At 40.8% G+C, this 23397-nt stretch overlaps 1 protein-coding gene and 3 non-coding genes across 9 annotated transcripts in view; 2 read left to right on the top strand and 2 right to left on the bottom strand.

Moving 5' to 3' along the window:
* The window catches only part of rhbdf1b (rhomboid 5 homolog 1b (Drosophila)), a 41022-nt gene extending 19186 nt beyond the window's left edge, over window positions 1-21836 (top strand). The window contains exons 2-20 of one of the 6 annotated variants that reach the window (XM_046069583.1): window positions 4255-4396; window positions 4783-4916; window positions 5190-5336; window positions 11162-11270; window positions 12390-12596; window positions 14068-14190; window positions 14472-14614; window positions 14762-15013; window positions 15143-15254; window positions 15383-15457; window positions 16155-16316; window positions 16526-16626; window positions 16767-16830; window positions 17380-17474; window positions 17964-18039; window positions 18414-18514; window positions 18690-18843; window positions 18933-19156; window positions 20696-21836. In XM_046069583.1, coding sequence (XP_045925539.1) covers window positions 4283-4396; window positions 4783-4916; window positions 5190-5336; window positions 11162-11270; window positions 12390-12596; window positions 14068-14190; window positions 14472-14614; window positions 14762-15013; window positions 15143-15254; window positions 15383-15457; window positions 16155-16316; window positions 16526-16626; window positions 16767-16830; window positions 17380-17474; window positions 17964-18039; window positions 18414-18514; window positions 18690-18843; window positions 18933-19156; window positions 20696-20891 — 2589 coding nt within the window. In that variant the 5' untranslated portion in view covers window positions 4255-4282 and the 3' untranslated portion in view covers window positions 20892-21836. Of the gene's footprint in view, window positions 1-4254; window positions 4397-4782; window positions 4917-5189; window positions 5337-7054; window positions 7486-11161; window positions 11391-12389; window positions 12597-14067; window positions 14191-14471; window positions 14615-14761; window positions 15014-15142; window positions 15255-15382; window positions 15458-16154; window positions 16317-16525; window positions 16627-16766; window positions 16831-17379; window positions 17475-17963; window positions 18040-18413; window positions 18515-18689; window positions 18844-18932; window positions 19157-20695 lie in introns of those variants that run through there. The other 5 variants (XM_046069582.1, XM_046069584.1, XM_046069585.1 and 2 more) reach the window with 5 other exon arrangements.
* On the top strand, window positions 3316-3409 carry trnai-uau. Its single transcript has 2 exons — window positions 3316-3353; window positions 3374-3409. It is a non-coding gene; the product is annotated as a tRNA-Ile (tRNA).
* Window positions 18170-18263, bottom strand: trnai-uau. Its single transcript has 2 exons — window positions 18226-18263; window positions 18170-18205 (listed from the first exon to the last, which is right to left on the bottom strand). It is a non-coding gene; the product is annotated as a tRNA-Ile (tRNA).
* Window positions 21837-23222: 1386 nt separating the features above from the next.
* Window positions 23223-23316, bottom strand: trnai-uau. The gene is made up of 2 exons: window positions 23279-23316; window positions 23223-23258 (listed from the first exon to the last, which is right to left on the bottom strand). It is a non-coding gene; the product is annotated as a tRNA-Ile (tRNA).
* Window positions 23317-23397: the final 81 nt, after the last annotated feature.

Raw genomic sequence — 23397 nt, 5'->3', positions numbered from 1 at the left:
CAGGCTTCCACATGTGACCACAAAGAGCCCAAAACACTGACACAGGCAACTGAGAGGCAAAAGGAATAAAAGTCAACCTGCCTTTAGGGCTGGTCCATGTGTAGGTACATTTAAAGAGTACGTTTATTAACATATGTATTCTAAAAATTAAGTTTCAAGTGTACGTCTCTTCACAAGGTGTGTGTTTAGTCTCGAATGAGGCTTTGAGTTTAAAGCCACTATATGTATTTGTTTATTTCAATATCACATCTTTCAAATCATTCCGATGGCATCTGTTTTTCTTCTTAGAGGAAGAAGTCATGCTCGCAACTCTCAGGCACAGCGGTGATTTGAGCTAAATGCTAACTCCATCAATCTAACAACTTAATGTTACACAGGTATAACATTCACCATCTTAGTTTGTTAGCATGTTACCATGCAAAATAATTAGCACTAAACACAAAGTACCGCTGAGGCTGATGGGAATGTTAGTTTTGCAGCAGCTACTTGGTCAAAAACCACAGTATTATATTGGACAATATGAAATTGTAACCTGTTGATGTCTCTAGAGGACAAGTTAAGGGAAACCACTAACATTAGGTTTCATCCTCTGGGCACCATGGGTATCTGTATTCCTTAGCAATCCATCCAAATGGTTGTACTTATGAGAAAAAGAAAAAAAACAGAAATGTCAGACTAAACGTGGCACTGGAGGAAAAGTTAAGAGATCACCAAAGTGTATATTATTATATTATATTTCTAGCTCTGTCGCCTCACAGCAAGAATGCTCGGGGTTCGAACCTTGGTCATCCCAGGCCTTCCTGTGTAGCATGTTCTGGCGTGTCTGTGTGGGTTCTCTATGGGTGCTCCGGTTTCCTTCCACCTTCCAAAGGCATGCGTTGGTTAACAGGCGACTCTAAATTGTCCTTGAGTGTGGATGTGTGTGTAAATGGCTGTTCGTTTCTATGTGTCAGCCAACTTGTCCAGGGTGTACCTCGCCTCTCGCCCGATGTCGGCTAGGACTGACTTTAGGATAAGTGGTTGAAGATGATCGATGGATGGATTGTGAATTTCATGACAATCCACCAGATAGTTGTTGAGACGTTTTACTCAAAACCACTGCAGTAAAAGTCAGTGGATCACGAAGTCAGTAGATTTAGTCCTGTGGGATGAATGTGTGTGCAAAATTGTTTCATGTTAATCCATTCAATAGGTGTTGAGATATTTCAATCTGGACCAAAGTGGTTGGTTTTTAGCCACACTTACGGCGAAGTGTGGCTAAAAATGAGACGACCCTGGTTGCTGATGTGTCTTTTTTGATACTTCAGCAACTGGTTTGGCTAAAGCTAGAAATGTTCTAATGCTAGACAAAGTAGTAGAAATGTTTTGTATTAAAAAATGTATGTTAACTTGTATAATTTATGTAGTGGGGAATTACACCTGTTAAATAGAAACTGATGAAGGGCAGCAAGCTAAACAGATTTTGTCTGCCTTGAGAAAACAATGATCTAGTTTGAATTTCTTAAGTAAATTCACAATTTTGCACTGACATTAAGGAATCATACTGTGTCGAATCCACTGTAGAAGAAAGAAATACAAACATCCACACCCGCAGTAACCTCAGCAGATCAGTATGTGACAGAACAAGCCGTGATGTGTTTCACAGCTTTGTTGGACAGCATGGAAACACATGCTCAGCTCGCGCACTTGCTGCACTACTACTCCCTTCTGTAGCTGAGTAATGACAGTTCATTTGTCTGGACCGCCACCTTCTACTCAGAGCCACAAGTTCACACCTGTTCTGTAGGCTGCACAGCTTCCTGGGAAATGTAGGAGATCACTATCAAAACAGTTTGCATGAGGAGAGAATGATACCATGTAGTGCAAAGACGAAACTGGTTTTATTTGACAAGTGTGAGTATCCAAAAGGGGGATTTTTCCCTTACTGGTGTAGTGATTGTGTTTGTGTGTGCCGACGCTTGGAAGAACACCCCGTCCAGTCCGTGCCGGTGAGTAGAATTCCTCCAGCTGCCGGTGTTGAAAATCTTTCAGCTGGTTCGACTCCAGCACCATGTATGATTGAAGAGATTATTGTTCGGCTGATGGCTTTATGGCAGGAGAGGGCAGCCTGTAATTTCACTGAATGATTCACAGCTGAGATCAACAGGGGCTCCTCATTGGTGGTCGCTCATTACGTCTCACCAGAGCCCAATGCAGATGTCCTATTATGCAGCAATAGCCCCTCCACTCCTGCTCGATGACTTCCCCTTGGCTCAAGCTAAAACCCGACTTGAGAAACACTAACTGAGCTGCAGCACAGACAAATTTTCCACATTAAACGTCATTTTAGTAAAGTGAACACGGGGAAATAAATATAGGCAGATCATAGAGAGCAGAGGTGCTATAAAACTATCAATCAAGGACTATATTCACTTCAATACCAGGCCTTCACTAGGTAGACTTATTCAGAGACATATAATTTAACATGTTCATTATTTTTCCTGTTGTGTGTATCGGCTGATATTAGCTTACTGTAGATATATTGGTATCAGGGTATATCTGCTTACTATTAAGAGGAAACTATAGTATAGAAAACCCAATATGATAGCAGCTGAGAGAGACACTCTACACTGCATCCAAGAGGCTTTATTTGTTTATTTTTTTGTGGTGGGGAATTCCAGCTCGTGAGGAGCTATTTGGTGCATGATAAAGTCCTATTGTTACTATGTGGCACAAGTGACACACAGAGCAGCAGAAAGGTGCTGAGGTTTTGAGTTTGTGCTTCACCTGACGAGCTCAGCAACTATAAAATGCATAAGCAAATGGGAAACGGTATGGGAAATGGTAATTGTTTGTGTTGGCACTTCATATTACAAGGTACCACTGCAAACTGCCTCATAAGCTACTGGTCTGCTTAGTGGTTTTCGCAGAGATGGAGCGGTGTCTTGTTTACTCCCATAAAACCTCCACTGAAACGGTTAAGCAGGAAAACCACTTTTCACCCTCCAAATGCCTAACTTTACCCATAAACCATTTAACCAGCGAATGGCAGAATGAGTGGAAGCTTTGGCTTGCTGTTCTGTGGCTTTCCCTCTGTTTGTGTCTCAGTTTTTTCCATCTCTCAGGTTCTCTCTGCCTGACTCTGTTAGTAGGTGGCCCGCTACACTCAGCAAGCACAGCAAGTGATAGCATCCCTATCTGCTGAAGGCATATGTGTGTCTGAGCTTAGGAAGAGATCCTTACCTCTGACAATCCTAGCGCCATCTTGTGGTGTTGTAGTACAGCTGCACTCCTGCCCTTCCAAAACACTACTACACCACTGCCCTCTTTGCACAGGCTCCAGTGGCGCAATCGGTCAGCGCGCGGTACTTATAAGACAGTAGCCAGCAGAGTGATGCCGAGGTTGTGAGTTCGAGCCTCACCTGGAGCACGAAAGTTTTAACCTAGGCTGTCAGTCACAGGAAAAGGCTAGTAAGTGGACATGACTGAGAAGGTGGCACAGCTGTAAAAATGATTTGTCTGTGAGATTACTCTGCATGAATCAGACAGAACAGCTCCAAAAGACATTTGTGGTGCTTGTGACTCTCATTGATTCCACCCGAACTGTATGTTAAATTAAAGTATATTTGCCTTACTATCCACATTGTGAAAATGTGGCTGTGTTTGTTGAACAGATAACAAGCTGTTGTTCAAAACACTAAAGGCATATTCTTTTTTTTTAAACCACAGCCCATCGGCTCACACAGCAGCAAATCCTGATGTGAAATCACTGCTTCATTCCTGATGTCATGTCAGAGCATCAAATATTAGTTTTATCAGTCAGGCACATATGTATATATATGTATATATATATATACATATATATATATATGACCCAACCAATTGGATTATTTATAATGTGTACAATAAACACAGTAAAGCCCCGGGGTCACAGTGCACTGCTGAATGGACTGGAGGATTACTCTGCCTTGTGATGCAGGTTATTTGGAGAAGATGCCGCTGGCAGACTAATAGCTTTAAATATTTGAATAAAACAGTTTGTTTATAAGGCATTTGCCTCCACACTGGATCTGCCTGAGCCCACACCATGCAGAGACATTTATTACTGTTGATGTTGAGTATATTCTGTCCAGTGTATGGAATTACACACCAAAGCTGGCTTTTGGCTTCAAGCTTTTGACAGTTGGATTTATTGCTTGCTGTCATGTGTCTGTGAACGTATGTTGACTGTGCGCATTGTCCTACAAACCCATTTCCTTTGTTTGTGTTGTCCAGCTGGCAGGCGTAGGGGGAGGTAGCGAGCATGGATGAGCCAGGCAGCAGGAGCAGCAGCCTGCAGAGGAAAAAGCCACCATGGCTCAAACTGGACATCCCCATCATCCAGCTGACGCCGGACGACACGCCCACACTAACCCAGGTAAAAACTCAAATACAATTCAGGATAGTAGAGCAGTATTCAGAAAAGTAGTTTAGTAGTAGTTTTTGCAGGAACTGCAAGATTTAACTAAAAATGTTATGAGTGTGAACGTTCATTCTCAACGTTAGAAACTCCTAACCCATGGTCCACTTACTAGCCTTTTCTAGAGCTTTCATCAACATCTCACAGTCTTCTTCAGCAGGTTACTCATTTCACGTGATGACATTTACGTGATGACGGCAAATTCTATACACTGAGGAAGACGGTTCAAAGCTTAACCTGTAGCTGATCACTGATATACTTTTACTTGTTTTACATTTTCATACACATTCTACTAAAGCAGAAGGGGAATCATCTGTTTGTGTGTGTGTGTGTGTGTGTTGCAGCCTGTGAAACGCCTGCGCAGTGTCAGCATGCCAGGGGAAAACCCTCAGACCTGCATCGCTGCCTTGGAAACTTCCAACAACTACCTCAGACCTCCTCTGGAGAGATTGCCCTCCTTCACACAGTCCATCAAGAGGTTAGACACGTTCGTAAGACATTCTTCTTTCTCTTCTTTCCTCTCCGCTGATTTTCTCCAGCTTCTAATTTCCTTCAGCATGTCATTTTCTTTCTAATTCTAATAATTCTTCTCCTAATTGAAGTTGCAGACTCCTTCCTGATTTAACACAAATTAATCTTGCTCTTTTTTCTTCTTTCTGTCCTCCCCTTCCTTTGATGTTGCCTTATCTACCATCTGATTCTCCCCACTGCCTCCCTGTCCTCTTCTCTACGTGCTGCAATGTGTGTAAAGTGAGAAAAGGGTGCACTTTGAGCGTGTCAACACAGTTCCCCCAAAGGGCCAGAGGGGTCCCAGGAGGGTGTCAACCCTCCGAAGGCGGTCCTGCATCCCCAAAATACTGGCCCGACGGCGTTCATCTATACCCAAACAGATCATCAGGTACAGGAGAGGTGGAGGAGGGAGGAAGGGAGGGTGGTGCCAACTGTAGTTTGAAAGTGTCTTGTTTCAGTACTGAAGTTTGTATTTGAAAGAGTTGATTTTAATGGACCAATAATGCAACTATTGGTTAAATTTTTAAAATGCTTTTGGCGTAACCTGTCACTGATTCTTTAACCTGCTGATGGATTAATACCCATTAATACCCATAACTTTGGTGACCCTTTTAAATTATAATATGGGTGGCCCTCCCAAGTAATGTCTATATGTGGGAAAAGGTGGGGTCCCTAGGAACTAACCCACAGAAAATGAAAACCCTCCTCAGATCCATCATAGAAGAAAGACCAATTTCTTCTCAAGACCGGATTCAATACAACTTAGAAACAGACTAATGGTGCACAAGGCAGGTTGAGTAAAAGTGAATACACCAAAAACATGCAGCTTCTTCCTTAATATGTGTATTGGCTCACTTTTGCACAATAGGCTTATAAGCCTAATGTTGTCTCTTTGTGACACATGACGGCTGCTCATAAGCTCGCTCACACACACACACACACACACACACACACACACACAGCGTATCAACGTCAGTCCAGGTGGCATAAAAGACCACATGGTTTCAGGCAGACAAAATAATACAATTACTCATACAGACTGATCTATGTGCCTCACACAGCATGTGGGCCACATCAAAGCAGCCCCTCTCACTGCGCTAAGTTGAATGTAAATGTTTGAACACGGAGCCAAGACCAAAACCTTTACACTCTGGCTTCAAAGGAGTGTCTTAACGTCTTAACTTTATCATGCCGAGGTTTACTACCAGCCTGGTATGTGTATGTAAGGGAGAAGTGGAATTATTGTGTTTGATGTTTACAAGAGAATTAATGGGATTGAGAAGAAGTTTGTGTGTGTCAGTGTTCATGCATTGTTGGAGGTTAGCTGAGGAACTTCCTCAAAAGAGTGCATAAATACAGGATATGTCTTTACTATTCAAACAAAGTGGATGTCAGTGTGTGATTTGCTGCAAACTTCTGACTTGTGGGGTAACTGGGAGGTCACCCTGATGTTTGTTGATCCGTGGGACGACGGAAAAAAGCTCTGTATGAGTCACATTTCATTTTAAGGAGCCATTACCAGAGTTTCATGGATAATACTTACACACATAGTCACACACTGATGGTCGTAATGATAGGTATTTGAAAAGAAGTTCACACGCTCAATTGGACTTATTTTAACTGCTGACACGAATGTATCGCTGCACATACAAAGTGGGGATCAAGTTAAACCTCCCCTGTGTTTGTGTATGTGTGTGTGTCATGTTCAGGCATGTCCCAGTGTGCTCCTTCCATCTCTCCTCCCTCCTAATGTGTATGATGTCCTAATCTCATGATGTTTCCTGTGCCGTGCTGGAGTGTGTTAGAGGGAGTGTGTTTACACACACTCCATGCAAAGCCAGACAGAGAGAGAGTGAAGGGACCTTATTGATAGAGATCACTGGGGCCCTGGGGGGGTGTTCAGTTTGACAAGGACCAGAGCTGCTGTCTTCTTTGCCCAGTGGGTCACATCCTATTACGCAAACTCTGGAGGCGGGATGCTGGGAGGCTTGTGAGCACATTCACACACTCTCTCACATACACACACACAGTCATATGGAAACCTGCGTTGTGTGCTGGTGACACAAGGTCAGAACATTTTTAAGATCTTCCCGCTCATCGTTGACCGAACCCAGCTGGTGGAAGACCTCTAAGGATCTCTTTACATGAGGGCGCTTGTTGTAGAGATTGCATTTCCGCCCGACAGAGGAGATCAGCTTTTCCCAGCATTTTAGCCAGCTTTTCTTCTAACCTTTGATTAACCAGGAGCTCGCTGGCTGAGCAGGACAGTGATGTTACACAGAGTCTGGACATGTGGTGATCATCCTCGCTTTGCGTAACAGGGAGTGTTACAAGGTACTGCTGGCCTGGATATTAGGAAATCCCCTTATGGAACACTGTATGTGTGATCTACGGAGGATCAGTCTGAATTCAGCGGATCAGGGTTTAGTAATGGTCAGGGGGTAGGTGAGGACAGTATGTTAGTGATGCAGTCCACAGTCCCTGCCTGGCTCAGGTATGACCCAGACACTGAAGCCCTCCTGGAGCTCTCTGGACAGGTGAGTGTGCTGTGTTTTTGTGCCCATTGGGGCAGATACTGAACAAATGTGTTGATCTGAGTCAACTTGAGGAACACCAGTGGGTGGAAATGCTGAACATAGCCATTGTTGATGTACTTCATTGTGGAGGGATTGAGATTTTCTGAAAATTAAATATAAGATTTAGCTGAGACTGGCAGCTCATATTTTCTTTTGGGTTTTATTGAACCTTGTATGATTGCAAACATCTACATGTAAATGTAGCTATAAATGAATAGTTTCACATTTTTGCTTATTTGCTTGCTTACCAAGATTTAGATGAGACTCATATTAGTACAATAAATATAAAGCTACCACCAGCAGTTGTATAAATTATCTTATCTCATCTTAGATAAAGACTGGAAAAGAGGGGAAACTTTTCGCTTGGCTTTGTCCAATCAAAAGAAATCTGTCTTGCATCACCTGTAAAACTCACTACTGAAATGCAACAACTATTTGTTTTATCAATACAAAAAGTATAAAAAGCTGGTAGAGCCGGCTGTTCTCAGTCTTTGTGCTACGCTAAGCTAACTGTCTGGCCAAGAGTGCTATCAGTTTTCTCATTTAACTCTCTGCACGAGTGACACGAGTGTATTTTCCAAGATGTCAAACTATCCTATTAAGTAGAAGTAGCAAAACCACAGAAATACTCTAAAAATAAAAGTCCTGCATTTAAAATGTTACCCAAGTGAAGGTACACTGACTGCGCATTGTCATTGTTATATTGTATATTATCTTATTTTTAATTCAAGGTTGAGCTAATTTTAGCTACTTTGTATATTGTTAGATAGTGTAATCAATAAAAATTTGTGTTTTGGGCATTTAATCCTTTGTCTGTAAGTGTAAACCGCTTATCCTGTGTACATGGTCAGGAACTATATCTGTTAGATGAATTAAGTGGAGTAAAAAGTACATTAATTGCCTCTGAATTTGGTTGGAGTAATTAGAATGCATCAAATTTTTGTATAGTACTTAAATGTAGTTAGTTTCATTCCACCACTGTCTTAAAGTGCATTACTGTGTTTTATTTAATTGATGCAGGCCGTGTCTGAAGTCCCCGTTTGTGGACATTTGCCATAAGAATTTAGATTTTTAATTTGGATAATTATTTGCCAAAAAAGACTATTCAGTGACATGACATGTTTGTCCTTAAATGAATAATCCTCTTACAAAACAGCAGTGAGAGTAAAAGAAAAGTTGAGAATGTCCTTACAGGCTTTTATTGAGCTTAATTACTCTTCTCTTCAGTGAAGTAACACTGAAACCCTCTCGTTGGTGGTTTTATCCAGACAAAACACTCAATATCGATTATCAATGTTCAGTTCTCTTTGCTTTATGCTCAGTCACATTATTTGTTTGTATTGTACTAAGCTTTGTCCCTTGGCCTTTTCTCCCAGATGAAATAAATGCTTGTCTAAGCCATAGACTGTATATAAGGTCTAAGCCTATAATTACGGCACAGTACGTTGCTGCTTCGTGTGTCCCAGCCTTACCTTGAGGATACGAAAACGTATTCATGTGGTGAGAAGGATCTGCATGCTTGTTGGCGCATGTGTGCACACAGACAAATACCCGCTTATGTAAACAAACACAGACAAATGCCATCTATCTTAATAAAGGAGCTTGATTCACAATGTGGGGGAGTGTTTGCATCATATTTTACCATCTACAGCGGATGTAATGTTAATCTTAATGTTATTTGTTTACAGTTAAGTTTTCAGTTACTTAACTATAAAGAGTAATCATTCAGTTATTTTCATATTCTGACCCCCTCTCCTTGTCCTTCCCACTGTCTCTGTTTACATCTCCGGCTCAGAGAGGCCCAGTCTGACTCCTGTCTCTCTCTGCTTTCCCAAACCTGTCTTCTTTCTGAGACATTCCTCTCTGGAGGGACAACAATCACGGCCACGCCACCCCCTCCCTGCCCCTGCGCAGCCTTAAAAGGCTCCCCCAGCTGGCGTCTTTCTTGATGATGAGGCTTGAATGTTTATTACTGAGTGTTCTGCTCTCCAAACAGTTCCCCCCAGTGTGGTCCTAAACACACAGCCTGGCATGCAGGCACTGTTTCATGGAAACAGGGACCTGACCTGGATGCACACACTAAATGCACACTTTTTTGAGTTTAAACGAGAAACACACGCAGCCAAGTCAGGTAATCAACTGCAGGACTATCAGGCAACATCTGCTTCTTTACTGCTGATTGAACAGAGGGCAATGAGTCATGCAAGGATCAAGACAGTGTTTTTTTATTTAGCATCTCTCTGCTGAGCAGTGGCCGTGCAATCAAACACACATAGAAGGTGAAAGAGAGAGGAGAGAGAAAAATACTAGAAAGGAGCTGAATTTAAGAGGATTTCTAAGTCTTATATGTTGACATGTTGCACAAGATTCATTGAATAAATTGACCTGCTGCAGCCTGAACATAGTGCTCACAGTGTATTGCAGCTGTACAGATGCTAGCCCATTGGCCTATTTTATCATTCACTATCTAATCACTTAACCTTGATCCAGAATAGTTTAAGCTGATTTGTGCTATTGAAATAAATCTAATTTGCTAGATTTTCTTTGTGTTGCAGCCAAAGATATTTCATCTGTTTCCATTCACCCTACATGCCCCAGGCAGTCTGTCTTTTTCTGACTGAAGTTTCTGTCTTGTTGCATTTTTAAATAATTTTTTATTAACTATATTAAACTTTGCATTTTGGCTTTCTGTTGAACATTCAAGTTATCAAACAAAGTAAGGCTCCACATTTAAAGACTGCAAAACCAGATGCTCTGTCTTTTTTACATGTATGGTTCTTTTAATCAGCATAGACAAGGAAGCAATCAACAAATGAACCAATTAACGAGTCAACTAAATCCCCAACAACCAGATGCAATCAATCAACTAATCAGCATATTGTTCTGCTGATCAGGAGGGATGTACAGCTCAATCTGCCAAGGAATATTTAGGATTTTCTGAAGGCTAAAGCAGATTATATACAAATAAAATTAAATTAAAGAGACTAATTAACGGGCAGCATTGTTATTATTTCATTTTCTTGATAGCTAACATGAAACTTTGACTCAGCCCATTGCCATGACATGCAGAAAAACCTACATGTATTTTGAGAAGAAGCATTGTTGTTGCCTTAGAACAATAAACTACTTATAAATTTTTATTCTTTATATAAGTTGTCACAGAAGAAGCATTGTTGTTGCCTTAGAACAATAAACTACTTATAAATTTTTATTCTTTATATAAGTTGTCACAGAAGAAGCATTGTTGTTGCCTTAGAATAATAAACTACTTAGAATGTTTTATTCTTTATATAATAAATTGTGCAAGAGACAGAAATTAAGAAGTACGTACCGATCTACTGGCATTCCCATTAGCCTCAGGTGTTTTGTGTGTAGCGCTAATTAGAAAATATTAGCATGCTAACAAATTGAACTAAGGTACTGAACATTACACCACCATTGTAAGCATATGAGCATGCTGACATTAGCATGACTGCCGACTCTTATTCTTGTACACAAATTAAAAATTCTGATGCAAAATTACAAATCTCTTTATTTTCAGTACAATTGCCAGAGTACCACTTGATTCCTTTCTGCTGGGGACATTTCTAATTTCTCATGTAGCCTACCACTTCTAACTCGTGCGTTCTTTCCCCAGGGGCACAGCTGACTGGTTTGGGGTGAGCAAAGACACCGACAGCACCCAGCGATGGAGGAGGAAGAGCCTGCAGCACTGCAGCCATCTGTACGGGGGTCTAAAGGCGCAGGTGATGAGGGAGATGGAGCTACACAGCCAGGACAATCTCTCCCTGGCCAGCACTGAGACCCCTCCTCCCCTCTACCTCCCTCCCCACCACCCCAGTCACCACCACTATGGCATGCAGAGGGTATGCTGGCGCCTGGGGCACCATAGAGGAATGGAGGAAGAGATGGGACAATTGTTCACCATCTCTCCATCACATTTTCTTCCTCACTCTTTCACTCTCATTCTTTATTTCACATTAGATTTCCGGCACTTGCTTTACTTCTTTGCTTTGTCATCTTGCCTAGGGTTCAATTGATGGCTTTTTTTTAAAGCAAATCTATTGCATGAAACTCTACTACAAAAATGCTACTACAACTCTTACAACTACTGTAGCACTGTTAGTATTAATAACAATTGGGTCAATACATAGTACTGTCTGTATTATAATAATTTAACAGCAATGTATTTATGGTTACAGCTTCCACAAATTGTTTCCCAAAAGCAAACTTTTTTATAATGTGGCAAGCAGGCTAACACTGTTACATTTGAAATGCTTATACATACCAACAAATAAGCTTATGAAAGCTTTTTTACTTCATAGTATGCTAGCATAGGCTAGCTAGTAGCCCAAGAATGTGTCTAATGTATGTGTAATGTAATGTGTAATTTTTTTTATTTTTGAGTTAGCATTTTCTGACTTTTTATAATATTTTATCATAGCTGTTTGGGTTATGCTACCTATGATATGAGAATTTTATAAGATAATCATTTCAAATGAAGCCTTTGGATTGTTGTTTCAAGCAGCACTGAGTGATGATGTAATCTGTAAAATGGACAAATCTATTCTGCTATTGTGAAGCACAAGATCGCCAATTAACAATAATGTTTATGACTACATCTGAATTTACATAAATTTCTAATCAATTCTTTATCACTAAAACCTACTGCCTAATCACTTTTGTCTTTAAAAAAATCTTTCCTGGTACATCAATCTAACCCTAGTTTAGATGTGTCTATTCCTGCTGTTCACTACTGTGTCGTTGTGTGTTTACTGTTGTATGTCGCTTGACAATTGAGTATGAAAAAAAAATAGCTACGATGAACCAACACATACGTACTGGGTGTGTATGTGTGTGTGCAGATTGTTGACCCCCTGGCCCGGGGTCGTGCCTTCCGCATGGTGGAAGAGGTAGACGGCTTCAGTGTCCCGCAAACTCCGATCACGCCCGGCACCGCCTCCCTCTGCTCCTTTTCCAGCTCCCGCTCCGCCCTCAACCGACTGCCACGGCGACGCAAACGGGAGTCTGTGGCAGTCATGAGTCTAAAGGCTGCAGCAGCACTAATGAAGGTGTTTGTTTATTTTTTGTTTATATAGTAGATTTTTTTTAAATGTTCAATCACCAAATTTTCTGTGCTTGGCTAAACCCCGTGCTTCAAACTCTTGATCTTCCTTTTTTAGCTTCATAGCTCTCACTTTCAGAGCTACAGCCCTGTTGCTCTGAATGTGAAAGTACTTGTCTTTTCTGCATACTGCGAATGCACATTAGGACCAGCTATAACTGTTCCTCACTTATACTACTGAATGGTTGAAGTACAAATGCATTTGTAATCCATTATGGGCAAACAGCAGTAGATCACTCTCTTCAGTCTAAAACAGGTTTGATTTTGAGCTCGCATATATGTACGCTTTGCATTTTTATGACATTTAAAAAAATAATAATTTAAAGACCGGGAGTATAATCAGTCTGTAATTTACACATTTAGAAACACTGAGTTTCATCCACATGCACACGCTTGAATCTCCATTATTTTATGTTTTTGTGAAGTGATTCCTAGAAAAACCACATCCATTATATTTTGATGAGTCCCTGTCTCATATGAATGGATGGGTTTTATTTGTGAGTTCACCTCTGTCTGTGTATTCGTGTGTGTGAACATGTTTTATTTTTATTTTATTTATCCTTTATTTAACCAGGAAAAAAACCCATTGAGATTAAAAATCTCTTTTGCAAGGGAGACCTGGCCAAGATAGGCAGCAAAATTACATCACATCATTACATACTATGAAGATTCTCAGTCATCCAGGTCATAGTTATCCAACGAAGGTTAAAAATCAAGGGCAACTGGACTTGGTTGAAGATACTGGAAGACGTTTCGTCCCTCATCCAAAGGACTTCTTCAGTTCTGACTGACTGGCAGGGAAACTCAGCTATTTAACCTCAGTGGGGTCGTTGGCCCGGGTCATCGATACCGCTGGTTCGTTAGTGTTCCTTGTTGCTGTGACGACAGTCGTTACAGTCGTTAAGACTACCTGTGGCCAAGACTGAACGACCATCGTTGGTATCTTCACCTGAGGTCAATAGGTTACGTTTGTTGAGTTTCTTGGGAAGTGATGAAGCGTTATCGATGACTCGTGACATCGGTGAAATATCTTACACTAGAGCGCAGATTACTTTCTAGGTGGCCCACTTGCTGCAGACTTGCATATATAAAGGGGATGAATGAATGCTCAGTGAGCGTATCTGCTAGTGTGTGTTGGGGAGTTTCACTACATTCATTCTAGCATTTATATGTTCTATGATAATACCCAGCGAATGCTCAGCTATCTGCTGGATTGTGGTCAGAAAAGTCGAAAAGTGCAGAGCTAATCCACTGACACAGAGATCACTGCTGCTTCATAATCAGACACAATCATTTAGAAAGTACAAGCACAGTCAGGGATTCCCCCTGATAAACCATCAGGCATAATTGCACCTCAGTCTTATATGGCCGTGGATGATAATAATGATGATGTTTGTGTGCGGGATTCTGTTTGTTAGGGCCGGACGTTAGCAGACAGCACCACTGGGCGATGTCGCAGACGGAGTTTCTTACCTCCTAGTTTCTTTGAAGACGACACTGTGGACTTCCCAGATGAATTAGACACTTCTTTCTTTACCAGAGTGAGTAGTAGACTCTACCTTTGTTTAAAGAACTCATTGAGCAGTCATTTTTTATGTCCTACAGCCTGCAGTCACACAAAATGTTTTTGTATGGAAGACAGGTATTTTCTTGGACTGGGCAAAGAGAAGTAAACAAGCTGATCAAAACAGATCCAGTCAATTGATGTGTTGATGGTCTGAGCATACACTGCCGTATTTTTATACTGTGTCAGGACCTCTTGGCTCCTCTTTCAGGGATGTTCAGCTTTGACTTCCTACTTATATAGTTTTCATATCTGTAGGACGGCCTGCAGGATGAATTGTCCACTTATGCTGACGAAGTTTTTGAGACACAATCGGAGGCTGCCTTCAAACAGCTGGACGAGAGCGAGCTCACAGGAAGTGCGCTGGATAAGAACGAACTGGAGAGGACTCACCTCATGCTGTATATTTTTTCACAGTATTATTTTTACGCACACATCAACCTCTCATGGGAGTACTGTATTTCTATCATCATGCCCTGACTGAAACATTCTCCACCTGACACATTCATTTACAATGCCTTTTTCCACTTTCCTCTTTCTCAATCAAGGCCCTTAGAGCGAGGATGGCGGAAAGCAAAAGATGGCTGTCTGGTCCAACCTAAGGTGCGTCTGAAACAGGAAGTGGTGAGTGTCAACCGACAGCAGCGGGGACAAAGGATCGTGGTTCCTGTTAAGAAGCTGTTTGCCAGAGAAAAGAGGCCCTACGGGCTCGGCATGGTTGGTCGTCTCACAAACCGGACGTACCGCAAGCGCATTGACAGCTTTGTCAAAAGGCAGATTGAGGACATGGACAATCACAGGTAAGACAGCTGATTATATTTTCCTTGGAGGATGACTGTCCTCTGATCTGAAATTGAACAGAAATGTTAAATGTTTCTGCCGGTGTCCCAGCAAATGGAGCCTGAACTTGTCCTTTCGGTCCTCCCTAGACCTTTTTTTACCTACTGGATCACATTTGTCCATTTGCTCATCACCATTCTGGCTGTTAGCATCTACGGCACTGCCCCTATGGGCTTTTCACAACATGAAACTGTCGACTCTGTAAGTGTTTTATAGCGTTTATTTTGATTAGATTGGTATATTGTTGCTGAGTTTGTGTTGAATTTCCACTGAAAAATGTATGACTGAGCAATATTAGTAACAATATTTCTTTCTTTTCTTTTTTTGAGGTGTTGCGGAATAAGGGAGTTTATGAAAATGTTAAGTTTGTGCAACAACAAAACTTCTGGTGGGGTCCAAGCTCAGTAAGTATTTTCCATCTTCTATTTACCATCATCACAATGAATGTGCTTTAAAGCTCCAGTGTGTTAAACTGTAGTTGCCTAGATCTGTGATTCACAAACAGGACTGCATGGAAACTAGTTAGAAAGTAAGCAGAGAAGTCTAAAAAGTTAGCTTAAAGTAATAAATAAATTGTTAAATTAGTTAACTAAAAGTATTGGATACATGGTTAAGCTAATTAGCTAAAAGTAACTGATAAATTGTTAAATTAACTAGCTAAAGGTAATGGATAAATGGTTAACAGGTTGTTGACAGATAGCTAAAATTAGATAGCTTTAAGTAATTGATTCCATAGTTGAAATGGACAACTAAAAGTAATTAATTGTAAAAGTAATAAAAACTGATCTATAAATGGTTAAAATAATTAACAATAGCAAAAAATGTTAAATGGTTGAACAAAATAGCGAGCCAAAAGTAGGATAAACAGTTTCAATAGTTAGCTAAAGGTGCTGCTGAATAATTGTTCGTATATATAACTAGATCCACTTTAAAATCATATTATTATTATTAATATTATTATTATTATTATTATTATTATTATTATTATTATTATTATATTGCCTCTGCACCTGATAATGGTTATCTCAAGATATCATATTTGCGAACCACCGGTCCAGATCCATGACCTAAGCTTTGATGTCATCCCCCGCTGTCCTGCAGGAGGCGCTGATTCACCTGGGAGCCAAGTTTTCCCCATGCATGCGTCAAGACCAAGAGATCCACAAACTGATCCAAGAGAAGAGAGCGAGAGAGAGAGAGTCAGGCTGCTGTGTGAGGAACGATCGCTCCGGCTGCCTGCAGACTTTACAAGAGGAGTGTTCAGTCAGTGAAACCCTACTGAAACACTACTACTACTACTGTAGATTTATAGAGATAGAAATAGATAGATGATAGATATAGATAAATAGATGTTAAATTGAGTACCTTTAGGCAGCTTTTGTTGCACTATTTAGTTGCAGCAAACAAAATGAGTACAGAATAACAGAATAATGTTAACAATGATTTCTTCCCCTCCTGTCTGTTACTTGCAGAGTACCCTGGCAGTGTGGGTGAAGTGGCCTCAGCACCCCAGTGCTCCCGACCTGAATGGCAAACTACGCCAACATGGTTCAGTCTGCCATCAGGACCCAAGGTAACATAAAAATGCTCTCTGTATGATTGTTATCCTTGTGTTTTAATGACATACAGTTAGAGCAGCATTCCGTCATGTAAATACTTAACAGACGCTCTGATAAAAGACGGGAATGATCACTGTTAATTTTGATCTTGCAGGATTTGTCAGGAGCCAGCATCAGTTTCACCTCATGAGTGGCCTGATGACATTACCAAGTGGCCAGTAAGTACTGTTACATGTTAACAGTTTAAGCATTTAGTTGATGGTATTAAATTATATATAAACTATTAGATACTGCAAATATCTGCCAGTGTACAGAGGCAATACTGGAGAATTTAGGAGAAGATACATGAATGTATATAATAAAAGGCTGACTGAGAGGGATGGGTCAGAGTGCTCAACTGTTTGGTATAGTCAACATACTACATATGTTGATGTTGTTGAATTTTAACATTAATGTGAAAATTCAACAACAACTGCAGTTTTGTGAATGGGCAAGAGGCCGTAACGGGAATCTTTGTAAAAGCTGGCTACAAAGGAGAATGTTATGATAATGTTTGTATTATTACATTTAGCAGTGTTCAGGGTCATTACTTGAGGTGATGCTCAATCTCACAATCCTTGTTAGCCATTATAAAAGTAAAAGTAAGTAAAAGTCTACTCCCAGTTTATCAGACTGAGGTCCGAATGCAGCACTTTCTTCTACACATAATGGCTAGATAGCTAAATTTAATGTTTAAATTAAACATTTCCTCTGGTTATGATCTGTAGGTTTGTACAAGATACAACTCTGGGAATCACACCAACCTCCCCCACATAGACTGCACCATCACAGGCCGGCCCTGCTGCATCGGGACCAAGGGACGGTAAGGATCAATGTCACTGAACGCCACAGGAGTCTGGGAAATGGTTTGACTTGCCAAACTTATAACGACTAAGGCTTAGTTGGTATAGATTTTCTAGGGCTATTACCAATAAGTTAGTATTAAAGCTGCTGCACATGTGACATTGTTAACTTTCACGCTGTAAAATATTTTGGCGTTTTTAACACCCGTTTTTTAATGTCAGCACACAATAGCCTATCAAACAAAATCTACAATCACAGGGCAGTGAAATTATGCTAAAACCAGAACCAGTGAAATTCTGTCAGGGTGAGCAGCTCTTTAACACAGACCTTATGTAAGACCTTTTTTTATTATTAATTGTTATCAGAAGAATGTTACATGGGGTCTGTTTTTATATAACCAGGGTAAAAATGCATTTCATCACGTTTACTGAAACTGAATGTGTTTATGTCATTTAAAAAAATAATGAAATATTAGTCACTGTTGAGAATGATGTGTTAATTGTTGTAGATGTGAAATCACTTCAAGAGAGTACTGTGATTTTATGCACGGCTACTTCCATGAGGAAGCTACTCTCTGCTCACAGGTAGGACAAACATTTCTGTGTTTATAACCTTTTTCCTTTTCTTTGCCTCAAATCAATGTGAATACAATTATAACTTACAAAGGGTTAGGGTATCTGTGATGCATACAGACATTTGAACTTAAAATTCCTGTGCTCCAGGTGAGGCTCGAACTCACAACCTCGGCATTGCTCTGCAGGTCACTGTCTTATAAGTACCGCGCGCTAACCGATTGCGCCACTGGAGCCTGGAGTCAGCTGTGAATTGAAAGGACTTTGGACTGAATTCAACACTTTGATTTTCCTCCACAGGGTGGCAGTGGATCTTCAGGCTGCCTGATGGCACTGTCAGTCCTGGCTGTTATTGTCCCCTGACTTTCTCTCTCTCTCGCTTCCAGGTGGCGTGCATGGACGACGTGTGTGGTTTGCTGCCTTTCCTCAACCCAGAGATTCCAGACCAGTTCTCCCGACTCTGGCTGTCTCTCTTTCTTCATGCTGGGTGACTTAAGTCTCTTCTTGTTTTTGTCCATCTCACAATAGACCTCAGTATTTAGAGATGTTTTATTACTAACAGAGCAGCTTCTCTGCCTAAATCAAATCAGTGAAAACGGTACATTGTAAGGTAAAAGGTGGATTTGGGTCATGTTAAAAATAGCTGTCTTGTGTGTGTCTAGGATCCTGCACTGTCTGGTATCAGTGCTTTTCCAGATGACCTTGTTGAGGGACATAGAGAAGCTGGCTGGCTGGCTGAGAATCTCCATCATCTACATGCTAAGCGGCGTCACAGGCAACTTGGCCTCAGCCATCTTCTTGCCCTACAGGGCAGAGGTACTTGAACGACTTGAACCCTGTATGTGTTGTATAGTACACGACTTAAACCTCTTTGTCAACAACCCATTTCCCCTTTTTCATCTCAGGTGGGTCCTGCAGGCAGCCAGTTCGGCATCCTGGCCTGTCTGTTTGTGGAGCTGTTTCAGAGCTGGCAGATCCTGGAGCGACCATGGCGGGCCTTCGCCAAGCTGCTGGCCATCTCAGTCTTCTTTTTCTCCTTCGGTTTGCTTCCTTGGATCGATAACTTTGCCCACATCTGCGGTTTTGTGTCGGGATTCTTCCTGTCCTTCGCCTTCCTGCCATATATCAGGTTGGCTCAAGATAGGGATGTTTGTCATTCTTGGGTGTGCCGAGAGACAGAAAAAATATATCTGCCCCATCTGTGTTACATAATTAGCCTATGTGATTCATGCGCTGTAGCTAAACAGTACACAAGTATAACTAGAGATAAAGGAATACTTTAAATTCTGGGGGGACACGTGCATTCGCTTTCTTTTTACAGAAGATCGATGCCACTCTTATATCTGTACACCAAATATGTAGCTAAAACCAGCACCCAGTTAGCTTAGCTTAGCATTTAGACTGGAAACAGTGGGAAACCGCTAGCCTGGCTCTGTCCAAAGGAAAGAAAATCTGTCTACCAGCACCTCTAAAGCTATCTTTCCCCCTTTTGGCTAGCTATTTTTCCTCCTGCCTCCAGTCTTTATCCTTAACTAAGCTAACCGTAGACTGGCTGCTGCTTCATATTTTATGAACATATACAGTATGAGAGAAGGTAGTATTGATATTCTTATTCAGCTCTGGGCATATTCCAAAAAAATCCCGCTTTATTTATGGTGACCTTAGAAAAGCTCAGTGCTAAGACTCATACAGGGCTATCTAGTACTAAGTCAAATTTACGGACTGTAGAATTAATCAACAATAATACTCAGGCAGAATATTTTCTTCGTGGAAAAAAACACAAACATTGTGAAATCTGCATAGTTCTGCATAGTTCTCAATTGCTATGGTAGCGTAATCAGTGCAAAAATGTAATAATTATTCATATGATTGAGTGAGCGTGCTGCAGTCGGCAGCAGCAAAACTGGGCTGCAACGTAATCCTTGTGAGCAGGCTCAAATAGTTGTTTCAAGTGTCACTGTGGAAAGGATCCCTACAGAGATAGATATTTTTATAAAGAGTGAGATCCTTTTTGTTTAACCAGAAACACTCACTAGATTTCTCTCGTCAAAGCCACCAGACTCCACTGATAAAAACTGTTATTTTACTTTACAGAACACAAGAGTTGCTGGTCTACCACTGACTCTGTCAGTTAGTTTGTTTGTGTTAATTTGTAACTTTTGTGTTTTAAAGAGCAAAAAACACTAAAGTTGCACAATAACATAAACTAACTGATCGAGGCAGCAGTAGACCAGAGAGGTAAAATGACTATTTTTGTCAAGGGAGTCTGTTGGCTTTGACAAGAGCTACTGGTTAAACAAAAAAGGTCTATCCCTGTATTGAACCTGTCCATATTTTTTTCAGACACTGATGATAACAATCAGAGCCTGTCAGTGGCAAAAGCAAACACTTTGGTGAACATACTTTGACAAGGCACAATTGCCTGCAAGGATTATGTGTCAGCCCTGTCTCGCTGCTACAGCATGCTCACTAAGTACTGGGCCAATTTGTCCTAATTAGTTACATAGACACAAAAACTTGGGAAAACATGTTCCATGTTGAAAAATACAGAAGTTATGCTTTAAGGATTTGAAACACCATCATCATCTACTGAGAAGCACATTTTTTGTGAATGTCTTTGACTTTTAACCCCATTATGAAATGAATAACTTGAGTTTTTCCTCCTCAGTTTTGGGCGTTCTGACATGTACCGGAAGCGGGTCCAGATCTGCATCTTCCTGCTTGTCTTCTTGGGTCTGTTCTCCGCCCTGGCCGTCCTCTTCTATGTCTACCCTGTGAAGTGTGACTGGTGCGAGTACCTTACCTGCATCCCCATCACAGACAAGTTCTGCGAGAAGTATGACCTGAACGCTCACCTCCTCTGAACATTGGCCTTTGAAATGTCAGCTGGACTGTTTGTGAACTGGGGTCATGCCATTTCTAAATGTTGTATGTTGATGAAGTTGAACTTTACATAGGGTGCTGCAGTGCAACTTGTGACTGAGCAAGAACGTTCCTCCTGGAATAATGACCAGGATTTCAGGATGTCATGTGAATGCATTTGTTTTACTGTTTTTGAAGGTAAAACAGACCCATTATGAGTAAAGGCTATGCATGAAAGCCTTCAGGCATTTGATTAAAAATATTCAAATGCATGGGAACAAAGTTAACAATGTAAAGCTGACTGAAAAGGACTAATAACTGATTTATGTGTGATTGATCTCTAGCTGGGCTAATCAATCTGCTAATCATCCAGTCACACTGGAGGAGAGTTACAAAGACAGTTGTTTCCTGCCAAATTATTTATCTGTCTTCTTTGGTAAAATGGACGAAACTGCACCCCTTAGTGGCCAAAAGGAAAAGTACAGTGTGAGACAGCTGCAATGGATATTTTCTCTTTTTACTTTTTTACTGATGTCCAAACAGTTTTGTCCATTTACTGGATGTCCAAGAAATGGGACTTAAATGTGCCTTATTGACACACAACCACACAAGCTGTCTTTTTGTGCCATGTAACAGTTTGTGTCAGCTGTTTCTGCATTTCACATTCTGACAAAATCATGTAAAATATGTTTTTACTTCAATATTTGGTGGCTGTATTGCCATTTTATTACCGCACTGGAAACCTGAGTTTCTGCCACAGCCTTCAATCACAAATGGATTGTTTTTTTTTATATTCACCTGTGTTACATCAGCACAGAACACACTTATGTATGTTAATCTGCTCCATTGTGAATACCTGTTACTGAAGCGAATTTGTGTTTTGTTTTGTTTTTTACTTTGGTGGCGTTTTAGCTACCTGACAATAAACACAGCAAGTCACAGGGTCATTTTTTATTTCTGTTTGTTGCCTGATCACCGATTGTATGCTGAAAAAGCTAAACTTCACTGCTCCAGGTGAAGCTTGAACTCACAACCTCGGCATCACTCTGCAGGATACTGTCTCATAAGTATTGCATGCTGACCAATTGCACCACTGGAGCTGGAGGGCATTGATCTGAAATTTCCATTTCCACAGTCTGATATTAATTTTGTGTAAATAATCTGAATTTAATGAACAACTCTGTGGCATTAGAACAGTGCTTGCCCTATCCTATCAGTGAATGATGACAAATCCAAACCAAAATAAAAGCACAAATTTTATGAATAAAAGGAACCATAAACTATACCACCATCGACATAGTGGACTAACAGCACATCGCCCGATGAGTATCAAGATTTTAGCAATACCTCAAGGTCAAAATACTCCTGCATTTGTAATTGACTTAAGTAGTAGTACTATAGCATAACATGGAAGCAGTCAAGCAAAGCACAAGAACCTCAAAACTTTACCTAAATATACTTAATATACCACTGATGCTAACCATCACTAACAGTAAACCTATAATGTAAGACTATAAAAAACTACAGAGGGACTAAACAACAACAGGCTCAATATGTGTAGGTAGATTGTATCAAGCAAGCTTCAGGCGCCAACACACATGAAATCTCATCAAGGAGAAAACTCATAATTCATCAAGTCATGGATGGGGATCAAACAGTTTACGAGACCAACGCCTTACCACTTGGCCACCACGACTACCTTTAAGCAGCTGTATGACATCCTCCACCACAGCTTAATACACAGAGGACACTGTGGTTAGTGCTTGTCACAAAGCAAGAAGGAGTGTAGAGTTTACACAGGCTCTCTGTTCACCCATCATTTTACACAAAAAGACAATATAGCACTGAGTATTCCTTGACCTCTGTGAAGAGCTGCAATTCACATTCTGACAAAATCAAGTAAATTATGCTTTTTCTTCAAGCACATAGAGATTGTTTTTTTCACCCTGTAACATCAGTACAGACCACACTTGTACATTAATCTGCTCTTTTGTGAAAACCTGTTACTGGGGCCCCATCCACACTACTGCGTTTTCTTTTTAAAACGCGGACCTTTTGCTACGTTTGTACTTACCATCCAGACTAAAACGACGAAGTTTGAGTTTAAAACTCCGGAGAGCGTTTTAGTGTGGACGTGCAAAAACTGAGGACTTAAGAAACAATGACACAGACGCTCACGTTGAAACCCCGTTTTTAAACAAAAACAAAGTAATGCGGATGGGGCCGAAGGCACATTTGTGTTTTTTTTACTTGGCAGCGTTTTAGCATCCTAACAATAAACTGTCATTTTTTCTTGATCACAGATCTGTAATGTTGAGAAAGCTAAACTTCTCTGCTCCAGGTGAGGCTCGAACTCACAACCTCGGCATCACTCTGCAGGATACTGTCTTATAAGTACCGCGCGCTGACCGATTGCGCCACTGGAGCCTGATGGTACAGCTCTGAAATTTCCATTTGCACAGTCTGATATTAAAATTTTAAGTGAATAATCAGAATTTAATGAACAAC

The sequence above is a fragment of the Micropterus dolomieu genome, linkage group LG14 (genome assembly GCF_021292245.1).
Source record: "Micropterus dolomieu isolate WLL.071019.BEF.003 ecotype Adirondacks linkage group LG14, ASM2129224v1, whole genome shotgun sequence".
In the NCBI taxonomy this organism is placed as follows: Eukaryota; Metazoa; Chordata; class Actinopteri; order Centrarchiformes; family Centrarchidae; genus Micropterus; species Micropterus dolomieu.
Note: the sequence above shows the minus strand (reverse complement) of the source record. Positions and strands in the feature narration are given on the sequence as shown.